General features: G+C 38.2%; 1 protein-coding gene across 1 annotated transcript in view; it reads right to left on the reverse strand.

Annotated features, from left to right (window-relative positions):
* Positions 1–904: 904 nt before the first annotated feature.
* Positions 905–13,760, reverse strand: part of LOC118321985 (thiamine transporter 2-like) — a 14,021-nt gene continuing 1,165 nt past the window's right edge. The window contains exons 2-6 of the mRNA XM_035653560.1: positions 12,953–13,062; positions 8,712–9,468; positions 3,210–3,402; positions 1,427–1,568; positions 905–1,048 (exon numbers count right to left, since the gene is read on the reverse strand). Coding sequence (XP_035509453.1) covers positions 905–1,048; positions 1,427–1,568; positions 3,210–3,402; positions 8,712–9,468; positions 12,953–13,062 — 1,346 coding nt within the window. The remainder of the gene's footprint in view (positions 1,049–1,426; positions 1,569–3,209; positions 3,403–8,711; positions 9,469–12,952; positions 13,063–13,760) is intronic.

The raw sequence follows: 13,760 nt of genomic DNA on the forward strand, positions 1-13,760 counted from the left end.
AATCAAATAGAGAGTGTGAACATGTGACATGTTGCCCCACCATCGGGTAAGTTGTCTCACTATATGGGGTAAGATGTCACACTGGATTTAGGAAGAAAAACTAGTATTCCACTTTTTAGTTGCGCCCCTTGGTGGAGAAGATAATTGCAATGTGACAACTTACCCGTGTGACAACAAGCCCCGGTCTCCCCTACATGGTTTAAAATGTTTTTTTTTTATATTATAAATGATATTCCGAGAAGTGTCTGTGTAACTATTCTACTGGAACCACAATATCTTTGCTGTCCTGATTCTAATTTAGCTTATAAGTCTGTATGTTACCAAATGTTGCTTATAAGTGACATTGAACTTCACAACCATGAAACTTAATGACAAGTGCTTAAAAAACCCCCATCAGAAATACAGTTTGTGAGCCTATTTGTCCATGTAACCACATGATGTATGGCCATTGATTATGTGAATTTGACAAGTCACACCATGTAACTGCTATTTAACCGATGCACAGAAACATAGTTTTAAAAATGCAAATACATACAAACAAAAAATCCACTGCATATGGAAACAATATACATTTTAACATTTCAAAATAATTAGACTAAGAATCATAGCTTTGAATGTCCAAAATATGTAATAGTGGACTTATTCTTGTTTTATATTGTGCAGGTAGCGTCCTCTAGTGGCTGAGTGTAGATATTGCACTTTAACTATTTGAGTCACAGCATATCTGTAGAATCAATTAATTGAATCCTGCTGACGACAGATAATAACCACTCTTTGATTGATTGAATATGTTGATTTAAATGCAGATACAGTGTCTCCAAATACTTTTTATTCTGTTGCTGCTGTAATAGCTGATGACAGTTATGATAAAAATCCTCATATCCTTTTGTGTCTCAGAGAGTCTTCACAGACTTGAACCCTGTGGCAGGCTGGTGTTTCTCTCTGCATGGTTGCCTCCAGCAGGACATTTCATGTGGAGCACAGTATATACACCTCTGACTGTGAACAGCAGGGAAATAGCAGCAAAGTATGAGGCGTAGATAAGAAACTGAAAAGAAATGAGAGGATTACTTGCACTGTGTATGGGGACTTATAAATTAATGAATTCAATTCATCCAGTTATTCCTTTTCATCCCTTGTGGTCTGTCTTCCTACTGTAATTCATCAAATGCCCTCCAAACAGCATAACTTTGTTCTGAGGCTTTTTATCAGTTCTCTTAATTGTCTTTGTTTCATTTATTTATTTAAATGCAGTTTATTTTATTTTCCTTTGCAGTAATATTCCTCAATTTCTGACTTACTGTAAATACTCATTATAACCCCAGTTTCAAAAAGTTCATGTTACTTATTCTTGTACTTAAAATAAAGTATATGTGCATGTTAAGTACATGTGAACTCAGTGTATGGTCTGTGTGTACTGCAGTACCTGTGAGGTGATGGTGAGCTGTAGAGACTTGGTGTTGATGACAATGGCAGTGAGGACACTCTGGAGGACTGTGCCCACAAAACTGTTTATGCCGAATACCAACGCATAGCGCCTTCTGTTCAACGTCTTGGCTATCTGAAAACTTGGATAGACATATATGACATGCCACACAGTAAAATTAAAGTGCTATTACACTAAGATTATTTCAGCTATTACTAATATTAATATTAATATTAAGGGGTTTGTGTTAAGGACCTATCACAAAAGACAATCAAATATGGCAAAAAATTATCGGGATCAGGATAGGATACATAAAAAAATACATATATTTATATATACTGTTTCAGTTATATAAGAATAAGAGTCTACAGCTATGCTAAGAGCTCTGTTGTGCTTAAAGGCACAATAGCTCTTTGAGCTAAATGCTAACATCAACATGGCATTCTGTTCAAAATGACAATTTTATTGCAACTAATCATTATTTTAATTATAAATTAATCTGTCAATCATCAATTAGTTCTATGGTCCAAAAGAAAATGGTGAAAAATGTTGATCACTCTTTCCAAATGTCTAGTCTTATCCACAACTCAAAGATATTCAGTTTACTGTCCCAGAGGTCCAAAGAAACCAGAACATAATCACATTGTGAAGCTGAAATCGGACAATTTGGACATTTTTTTCTGAAATTTTCAAATCTATCAAAATAGTTGGCGATTAATTTAGTCATCAACAATTAATTGCTTAATCAGCTAATTGTTGCAGCCCTAATGACAATGCTAACATGCTAATATGTAGCAGGTAATATTAAGCATATTCACGATCTATGTTTAGGGTATTAGCATGCTAACATTTGCTAACTGGCATTAAACAAGGTAAGTATAGTACTTAGTAAGTAGAACTGAGGCTGATGGAAATTGCATTAGGTTTGTAGAAATTTGGTCTTAGGCAATAATATTGGACAAAATGTAAATTTTTGACCTGATGATCGGCAAATGAAACATTAGAGAAACACCAAAGTTATTGCACTTCATCCCGAGTTTGCCATGAATTTCTGCACCACATTTCTTGTCAGTTCATCCAAAAGAGCCATTTCACTCAAAACCACAAATTTTAAACTCATGGTGGCACTAAAGGAAAAGTATGGGGATCACAAAAAAATCCCAGCTAGAATACATTGTCTTAAACCATGGATGTATTTATTAAATTTGGAGTCCATTAATTAATTAGATGTTAAGATAGTTCAGAGATAAAAAAGTAAAAACTTTAGGCTCTTTTTGGTGCCTATACAGGAAACGTCAGGGGATTAATAAAGTGTTCCTCTGGTGACCATGACAGCAACCTATCTAACAATTGTAGTGATATTTTTCAGTTTGACTTCAGATTTTCCGAAGCGGTAGACCAGACAGCATGGACGATAGATGTGCCACAATGATAAAAATGAAGGACAATATCTCAGGTTGACTTTTGTTGTTAGTAGTGGATGTATTTATGTCATGCTCAAGGTGGTAACCTTTACATGATCTGAGTGTGAAGCAGTCCTAGAGCCCAAATGACATGAGGAGGCCCAAATAAAAAGCTAGACCAACCTGCTCAAAGGTTAAGAAAAGCAAATCTGTCAATAACTGTGCTACAGTAACATTACAACTTGTTTAAAAAATCTTGTGGTGATGGTGCATTTGTGGCATCACATATTTAAATTCTCCCCGGTAGATTCATTCACACTGATACATAGTATTTGTGGATTCAGCTGCAGTCTCCATGTGCTGCTGACATAATTTCTTACGTGCAGATGGTGGCGAGCTGTAAGTAAATTGTTTTGAAGAGGGAAAAGCATGTGTAGCTGATCCAGATGTTGTCAGTCAGATCCATCAGGAATATAGCTCCAGCAATCAGGAATGTGAAACCTCCCAGGACCAGCTCCCCCCACACAGACCACTCCAGAGACATGTGTCCCACAGCAACAGAGGCTGCAGCTCCTAAAGGAGAACATGATCACTCTATGAGTCAGTACATTACCATAACGTAACTGAGGAGAGGCAAAAAATGGCAAAGAGAGACCTCATGTCTAATTGTGAGAAAAATAATCTCGTAAAAACTGTCAAAACCAATATCTCTCCCCGTTCGTTCTTATTCTTATTCTTTCAGTAATTTTGCTAGAAATTGGCAATACACCACAGGACTTCAACATTTAGTTATGGAAAGGAAATTACACTGCAACGCACACATAATTGCAACTGGGTAACAACAGAAAATTACAGAACAGTTTCAATTAATAATAATGAGAATTAAACTTTTCATTTCACATAGACTTACTGCTTGAAGTAAAACAAACAATATGAATGAATTGGAAAATACAGAAAAAAAACTTTAATATTACGCATAGGTGGCTTAAAGAGTGTATGAGCTAACCAGCAATGGAGCAGGCATCAACGAGAAAGAGCTGTGGTATTGTACACAGACTATATGATTTGATTTAGGGAGAAAGAAATGCCCCTTATGGTTGTTTTATGCATTGTGTGTGATGGATATTAATGCGTTTAGGTTATGTTTTGTGGCACATGTCTTGGTCTGCTGCTTATTGTGTGTGAGACATAAATATATAATCCATTCATTCATCATTAAAATGTATTTAATTTTGTTTCATGGTTCATTACTCATATAGTCTCTCAAAGAGTCCGTTTTTAAAGGGAGAGTTCAATCATTAATGCATGCAACAATGACAATCTTTAGTAGCAGGAAAACATATTATAGATATAATTCCTCTCAGACACTGATATCCAACATTAAAATCCTCCAATAGTTGAACGCTGAGCTTTCCAACAATCATTTTGGAAAACAGTGTTTCTCATTTCAGTCACAAGGTGGCACAGTGTAGCAGTAATGCATCACAGGGCTCCTTTTACCAAATGTGACAGAGTTATGAGGTCTTTATCCCTGTGGATGGATATAAAATCAAGGACTCCAGATAGTGAATCTTTGGAGTATTGATTATTTTAAGACAGTCTTGTCTCCCCTTTTCTTCCCCTCTCTCTCCACCTCTTCCACTCACATTACCTTAACTCACTTGCTACATAATGCATCACATGTTCTCCATAACTACTGCTGCCTTGTCAAAACTTTCTTGTAATTGGTGAAGGTTAAATAAAAACTGAACCTGTCTCATTCAGTGAGGCGAGTGTGAAACCCCTGCATCCCCAGAGACATGGATCCATTCCTGCAAAGCTTTTTATCCACTAGAATATAAAGAGAGGCTATAATTGCCTCTCTCTTTTGAATGTGTACATTTCCTTTGATTCCTTGTCCATTTGTGGTCAATCAGCGCTAATAGTCCAACATGGACACCGCCCGGGCCGTCCGTGTATTTAACATGTTCTTAATCAATCCCCCTGGCTATGATTAGCAGAGGGGGGTCTAATAGAGACTGAATAATCAGACCAGTTTCCACAGCAGTGTCAACTGGAGGCTTAGCAGGGTCAGCCGGAGCCAGCTGTACAGCTTCATGGACAGAGATCAATAATGCAGCTGGGCTCTACAGTATGGTCAAACAGCAGGAGTTAATGTTAAATGCCAAATTGGTGCTCGTATCTCAGTTTAATTGGATAAATGTAATTAAACCCATTTTAAATCTGACAGCAAGAGGACATTAAAGAGATCTTGGATTATAACAAACATCCTGTCATCTAAAAATTACATTCATATCCTATTGCACTGTTATCCAAAATACATTGTGGAGAAAAGGTAAGTTTTCCCTGGAATATGTCCAGTGGCAAGGATGTTTCCAGGAACTCGTACATTTTTGTTGCAGGGAGGTGACTGGGGCAAATACTGTAGTGGGAGACCAGGCTTCCTGTCCTCTGTGGCCAGATTTAAGCTACAAAAACACTTACATTAAGGTTGGAGAAGGATCTTTTTTTGTTTTGGTCAAGTTAGGAAAAGATACTGTAGTGGTGTGGATTAAATTCTGAATAAGTAAAGATGCCCTGTTTCTAACTTTAAGTCACTGGTGACATTTTAAATATTTAACTGAGACCATGATCTTTACCTAACCGTACAATCCTCCCGCCAGACAAGAACATAAATATTTGGAAATTCTGCAAAACCTCTGATTGGAGCTTAAAGTTATGCTTAAATCAGGGCATGGCATGGTTTTCGGTAACCACGCTTTATTTATTCGGCCAGCTTAGATCTACCCATGCTCCACTTAACTGCCCATTTTTGTATTAGCTGGGAGCCGGTGAAGTCAAGACTTTCAGGATAGTGATGGCTAGAGACACCACACTCACAACGGCTCCTCAGAAACCTATGGTTGTGAAACCTTTGGTTCTGAAGAGCCGCCATGTCATGGAGGCTACGTCCATTTTTTAAAATCATATAGTCTAGTACTATCTCAAGACTTCAACTAAATGCGCACTCCATGCCCCCCGGTTACACAGGCTTCCCCTTAAGTATTTGTAGTCTTCAAGTTCAAATTGAGTCAACCCTGACAGCATCACCAGATTCACTGTGGCATCATTAGTTTTAATGTGGCTCAAACACAAGTTGCATGCAGGTCACACTAACATTTTGTTGACTCGGGAGGCACAAGAGGGGAAAAACATGTGACCTCACGCTGTGTTCGGCTTTTCACGCTGGTTAGATAACATCACACTGCATGTGTGTTGTATGTGGGGGAGAAAAATGTGAATTTGCACACTGTGAGCACCGGTGTGTGGCCTAAATCTAAGCGGAAATATATTCAGCATGCAGGTTCATGCCAATTGAAATGCAAAACCTTGGACATCCCTGACCTGGGGAAGGTAATGTCCTGACTGAAGCTGTCTTCTGAATACATTATCCATTGACTTAAATATATGTTTGAAGTGTAAATGACTTGTAATTACTGCTTTTAGACAAGAAACTAATTGATGGGCTGTGGTGCCCTGTAACTTCTTCTCCTTGAAAATCATACTGTACAAAACAATATAACTGAACACAACTCAGTTTGTTCTGCATAAACATTTGGTTTTATCTTAATACTAATGAGCTTCTAAAAAAAATATTGTTTTCAACCTCCAGGACATACAGTTATTAATATGCTGAATATGAAAATAGTAAATTATGTTGTGCTTTTCTATCATATTTTATCATGTTGGTAATCCATATTCATATTTCCCTATCGGTTTCCACCAGGTTTTTCCTCAGGGATGTTTTCTAAGTGTGGAACAGAGAAAATACAACAGGAATCTTTGGGGAAATATCAGACATGGGCCCTACAGCTTGACTGTGTGTTGTGCAGAACCATTTACAAGTGAAAGGCATACAGCTGGATGTGGTTTACACAGAGTAATTGCCTTTGGTTTCTGGGGAATACAGGAATGTATCAGTACTATAATCAATAAAAGTGCACTGGCTGGATGGCAGCAGCTGCTATACCCATCTGGGGATGAGAGTAGGCAATTAAATAGTCTAATTAATGCTGCTCCCATTGTCTGCTGTGCTTTGGGGGTTGTGAAATACTGATACTAGAAAGGGATTGTGTTTTCTTTCTGTCTTTCTGTCTGTTTAGTCAATTATTTTGTGTAGCAGAATGTGTGCAACACCCATAAGCTTTAATGAAAATGTTTAAACTTGTTTTTACAAGAACCTAAACCTGTTCTGTTAAGCTGGATTTGCTGTAGTTGCAATTCAGTTTTCAACAATTCATCTTAGGTTTAGAGTGACAGTGGAGAATCAAACTGTCAAGCATGTGAAGAGTGGGAGGTAAAGTTTTTCCCAAATGTTTTTTTTTTTTTTTTCTTCATATAAGAATAACTTAATACCAATGACAATCAGTGAAGGCACTATTCAGAGTGATAATTCAACATTCGGGATGCATATTCGCTTTCCCTCCAAGTGTTAATTGAGAAATTCGATAACACTATCTGTCTGATAAATACGTATATGGGTATCACCTGCACCTGGTTATCTTAACTCAACATAAAGAGTGAAAACATGGGATAACAGCTAGCCTGGCTCTGTCCAAAAGTAACAAAATCCTCCTACCAACAGCTCTAAAGCTCGTTAATTAACACATCTTGTTTGCTTAATCCATACAAAGACCGAAGAGTAAAAAGTTTACAGAGCGTTATAAGACAGCCTATTTCTTAGCCAAGAGTGTTAACTTCCTGAAGTCACCCTGAGGTCCCAGGCGAGACTGATTTTGTTAATTATAATTTTATTGTATAATCAGTGATGCATTACCATGAAAGAAGCATTATATTGTTGTAGCTGGCAGCCAATTTTAATTACTGTATGTACATTATAGTTTATATAATGATCATAGGTTTTTTTTTATGTAAAATCTTTCTGAAAAATAACCAGCATCTAACTGTCAGATTGAAATAGTTCAGTAAAAATGACAATATTTTTTTTACAAAATGCAATGGATTAGCAGCTAAATGCTCCCCTACATGTACTAGCTAGTTGCTAACTTTGTCTGCTGTTTGGTGCTGGGCAAGTAGCACACAATGGAGTTATCAAAGCTCTCTGCTTGTTGGACACAATGTTGATGAGAGCTCTGAGACATAACCAAGTCATTAAATTTGAAACAATGAGCTAAAAGACAGCTGAGGGACCAAATCATTGTTTTGCAAGTCACAAGTCTCATGTTCTTGGAGTCAAGTCTAAACCGAATGCAATGCCATTTTAACAACACAATGAACAAAGCGAAATTATCTTTGGTATCATTTATACTGACTGGCTCTCAGTAACATCAGGGTGTGAACTATAGGGGAGCCAGGGGGAGGCTTGGCATAGAATGAGCTCTCTGAAAACATGAATTGTGAAATAATATGCTATTTTTGCCATGCATTTCTATTTTTCTGTATCTTCGTCATCATGGCTCATGTGTAAATTCTAGCTTGATGTATGATTCATGCATAAGGGTGATTCATCAATTATTTACTTTCATTAACATTCTTGCCATCCAAGTGTGGTGATGCAATATCTAAACCTCCCTAAACGTCATTCACTTTTAAATAACATACCTTTTAATCTTTGGGTTTGGGGGAAGGTATCAAGTATTTACGAGTAAAAAGGTTCAAGTCCAAGTAAAGTCACGAGTCATTGGTGTTAATGTCCAAGTTGAGTTGCAAGTCTTATGACTTGAGTCCACACCTCTGCTAAAGGATGGTGAGGTTTATCACTGCTCGAGACCTCTTTTATATTAAATGTAGTCATATTTTTTACACAGTAACTTTTCGGTTGCTGTATGAAAAACAAATTACTGTATTGAGGAAACAAAACAAATCAGTGGTGCAGTAGTTACCTGTCAGTGTGCTGATGGCATCCACCCCTCCATTGTAGGCTGTGAAGTTGTTGGGCTGCATATATACCCAGAGGAGCTGGATATAACCTGTAACCTGGTAAAAGCCGCATCTTCCTGTAGCTGCCCATATGCAGAAGAAGAGCACAGCCACAGAGGAATAGCATTTCTTACAGTCCAATATGAGCCCTCTGAACATCCTCCCAACATGCTTGGCAGCTGTCACACTCTTTACCCAGATGAAGAAGTCCTGGCTTTCAGAGCTGTGAGTGTCCTCATCTGAGTTTTCCTGTTGTGCAGAATATGTACCCTTAAGAAATAAACTAGTCTTAGGCATGGGAAGGAATAAGGAGGTGATCAGTGCTAAGGAAACAGAAATGAGAGTTATAAAACCTAAGCAGTACAAGGACACCCCTCCCAAAGACAGAAGCAGTTGAGCCAGCAGGGCACCCACAGCATAGCCCAGCAGTATGGCCCCTCTGACATAACTGGTCACTCTCTGATAATAGCTGGGTGGAACTATGCTGTAAATGTAGGAGAAATAGGCCACATCTGCTGCCATGGCAATGCTGTAGCTGAAGAAGGCCAACTGAGCCGAGTGGACCCCCGAGCCAAACAGTACCAGCAGAAACGCTGTGACATAGGTGAGCCCCTGGAGGATGATTACAGGCTTGTACCTGAGGAAGTCTGTCACCAGGAGGACTGGGATGAGGAGAACCAGGCTGGAGTAAGTCCACACAGGATACACTTGTCTAGTCACCTGGATATGGAGGAAGGCAAACAGAGACCTAATTATTTTTCTTTTAGAAAATAATCCCTAACTGCTGATTGCAGGAGTATCCATAATGACAGTAGCACACCAGATGCAGTTCCACCTCTACTCATTGTCAGTGAAAAATGACTTCTACATTCACATGACAGAACAGGAAGCAACACAAATGAGGCTCATACAATTCTAATACTATGCAAATAAACACAATAGCTTTAAAGGCAGATGCAATTAAGCAAAATATGGTTACTGAAGTTCTCATTAAGTTGTTTTTTGTGTTCCACTTTGGCCTTGAAATAATATTCAAAGATTAATTTTTATGGCAGTGGCTTGAAGTCCCCCTCCACTCAAAAATATAAAAATATAAATGTTCTCTTGTTGTTTTAACAATTGGATGTGCACTGTGCAGAATGATGTGCAGAGTTTGACAGTAGAATTATTTTTTTTTACATTTTTTGCTCTTTTCTCTTGCTCATTGAAAATCTGATTTTAAGGAACGGGGCCTATAAGCATCATTTGTGACATCACAAATGTAGTTTAGAAGTCGATCCTGGTCCAATTTGCAACTTATACAATTGTGATGTTGAAACAAGTAAAAAGGGGTAGATTCTTTTTTTTAAGATTTTAATGTGGGAATTATAGTCTTTTGTGGAAAAAACATATCAGCCACACACTATTGTTCCATGCAAATTATTTCTTTATGTGTCCTAATACATGTCTCGAGGGGATCTGCAAACCATCAACTCCTGATTAACAAAACAATTTATGTGAATGAGAAGAGCCGGTTGTTGGCGTTCCATGCCATGTGCAGCATGGAATCAGATTGCGGTAGCAACTATTATTGACTGACTTTTTTATTAAAGTGAGTTTGTTTGGCCACAATGCAAACAGACACGTCAGTTGCTTCTCTGTTGTATTTCCTGACAAAGTAGTAGTATTTGCTGTAGTATTTAACTTGCCCTAGCCCTTGCTGTTAGCCACAGGTGTCTACAATTCAACCAGGACCGAAATCTTTAATCTTTAAATTACATTTAAATAATGGTTTGATATTAACTCATTTGTCCCCTGAGAATAAATCCTAATTACATTGGTGTCCCCCTGATTCTTTTTTACTACCATGAGGTCTAACTTTCCTCTTAACCATCACTTTGGTACTGCAGGGGTAGTTACTTTTTCTGTTTTGTCTTTACCAACCAGTAACAACAGCCCTTTTTATTGGACCCAGAAGCTGGTGTAGCAGTTGCTAGAAACAGTTAAAAGGTCCAGTGTGCAACATTTGGGAGGATCTATTGGCAAAAAGTTAATATAATAGTCATAGGTATGTTTTCATTAGTGTATAATGAAATAATAATGAATAATTAGCCATTTTTATCTACAGAGGGAGCGTGTCATCTTCTGCAGAGACTGCCATGTTGAACTGCCGTGTTTCTACAGTAACCCAGAACAGACCAACCAAGCACTGGCTCTAGATAGGGCCTTTTAAATGTTTTACCAGTTTCGTGGCCATGGTAGTTTTTTCTACACGCTTGAAATAGGAGGGTAAGATGAGGGGGTTGTAATCTGCAGCTATACCACTTGTTGGCACTAAATCCTACACACTGGTCTATTAATGCAACATTTTTCACAACGGCTAAACAAATGTGAATATTAAGTAACACAAACAGACATAGTGCACTAAACTGAGATGACAAGCTAACATGTTTCAATTTGAGCAAAAGATGCACAAGTAGGAGAGAAATTGGGGGAAAATAACACAGAGATGGACTACTGGGTATGCTTGGAGATCAGTTAGAGTCTAGCAAGCAAGAACAGCTACAGCTAAAGTCTGGGCAGTCAAGACAGAGAATGTAAGGCAGAACATGTATGCTGGTGAGTGTTCTGTCTAAATGCACCATAAGACCTCAGGGTTCTTAAGGGAAAACAGGAATATATCTGATTGTTAGTAATCCTCTGTGAAACGACTGCACTATACTTTGAGCATATCATGGTATTTTTTTGTCAATCTGGTATCAAATGGGCTTTGTTGGTATGATTGTAGCAGGAAAATTAATTTGTAGGGCCTGTGCTTTGTTCACAAACTTAGTTAATTTCTATAACTTCCTATAAATCTCAAAAGCCACTCAGGACCACAAGGCGAAAAGGTAATTTGCATCATACATGGTGAAGCATCAGACGAGTACACCTTGAGAGTACCTACAATAATTTGTATGAACAAAAAAGCTCCCTTCTTGCCTTGTACATCACAAAGTGATTGTCATTGCAGAGCTGCGGAGGACTCCATTTAGTTTCTGCCACCATGTGAGGTGTGATACTGTAGAGTAGTTCTCCTCAGACTGTACCAAACAACAGCATTGAATTCACTCAGTGTAGCGATGCTACCTTTAGTTAGACTTCTATTTGTCTGGTCCAGAAAATGATAGTGTATCTTAACGACTGGCCAAATTACTCAGAAATTTTACTTGTATATTTTTGGCCACCGGAGGAGGAATCCTACTTATTTTAGTGACATTCGGAACTTTATTTTATTGCCACCATCAGGTCAAAGTTTCCTTAGCCAAGATGTTATTCAAGGAGAAAGACAACAGCTGTGTCCTTATTCTACACTAGCTGCATATCTAGGCTGACGACTCTAGACTGTATATGTGCAATATTTTGGCAGTCACTGTTACCTTTTCTAAAGTACTAAATGTAAATGTCTCTTTATGGTTTCACTGCAAAGTGTGTCATGTGCACACCTCCACATTCTCAACAATGCATAATTTGGTTCTGAACAGTCAAGCAAGCTTATTCAACTCCTGCCAGGAGGCTGATTTGAAGTAAATACTATACCAAAAATTGTTTAGTAAGTATATAAGTATAATCAAAACAAGCCAATGTTGACCCTGTGCACATTTACTTTCATGTAGCTCAGCGAAGAATAAACTCTACAAGAATGGCAAAATATTTACAAAATTACCAACATAGTTTGTTGTTTCATGTAGTAAACTCTCATAGTTCAGAGGAAAGACAGAAGGAAAGCCTGAAAAGCTCATCTCCAATTCAAACAAACTAGAGGCATGATTATTAGAGGCATGACCATCTGAAGGTCACTGAAGCGATAAACAGCGTATTAATAAGTCATAATGGTTGGATAATGCTTTCTAATCACTTTAAATGAGTTCAATGTTCAATTTAGATACATTTTATTTACATTTTATATTTACTTATATATTGAATTTGTAACCAGTTATTTGAAATGCATTACATTAACACAACTAATTACTGTAGTTCTGAGTATACATGAACAAATATATAAATTTATGAATTAAACATCCATTATTATTGTTATTCATACTTCCTATTTACATAACTTTGTTCACATGTATCTACATTATTCATATGATTTATATTAAAATAAAAAGAGCAAATCTAATAACCTAAGGCTTCCATCACTGTACAGCAGTCACATATCTAATTTCATAGCTCAGTACCTCACCTGCTCGGTGGTGAGATTCTTGTAAGTTCCTGTGAGAAACTCTGTCAGGAAGGGCTCTATGGGCCTCATCATGGAGCAGAAACCATAGATGCAGAGCAGCACAGTGGGGCCCACCCAACCAGCACGGCAGGGCACATAATGGCCTGCCCAGCAAGGCCTGTTGCCACACTCCCCGCTCCAGCAAAAACCCATCGTTCCTCTGCGGGTCCCTGGGGATGTCTCACCGCGTCCGGCGAGAGCACAGTCTAATTTAGGCAGTTTAATCTGTTGAGATATGGAAGCTTCAGATAAGGCCAAGGTGAGACTGACTGTGAACACCAAGTCACCTGCTTTGCCATTGTTGTTTCTCTCCTCTGAAGTTTTCCTGGCTACGGCAAGACAGGAAAAAAAATGTGAGGCTGTGAGTGAAGATACATTAAGATGAAATATGAGGTGGTGAGCCCCTGGGGCTTCAGCAGGTTATAATAAATACGGTCTCCTCCTGTGTCTTTATACAAAACACCCTCATTCTTGTAGATATTGAGGAAGGGGTGGAAGTCAAGCAGAAGAATATTTATGAGTGTGTGTCTGAGTGCAGGTGTACACACCATCATGCTGCCCCACACACAAAGTGTGTACACACTGTGTGCCTGTTTAGCTTCCGCCACCAATAGCTAGTGTAGTCCAAAACAATGTGAGTGGTACATATATGTTACGACCCGGCTCGGAAGGGGAAAGAGAAGCAACATAAACCAGATGGTTTTGGTAAATTAAAGTTATTTATTAATGTAGAGTTTAACAAAATAAATAATCAACCAACAGAAACGGG

Source organism: Morone saxatilis, unplaced genomic scaffold (assembly GCF_004916995.1).
Source record: "Morone saxatilis isolate NCDOM2014 unplaced genomic scaffold, NCSU_SB_2.0 Contig12, whole genome shotgun sequence".
Lineage (NCBI taxonomy): Eukaryota > Metazoa > Chordata > Actinopteri > Moronidae > Morone > Morone saxatilis.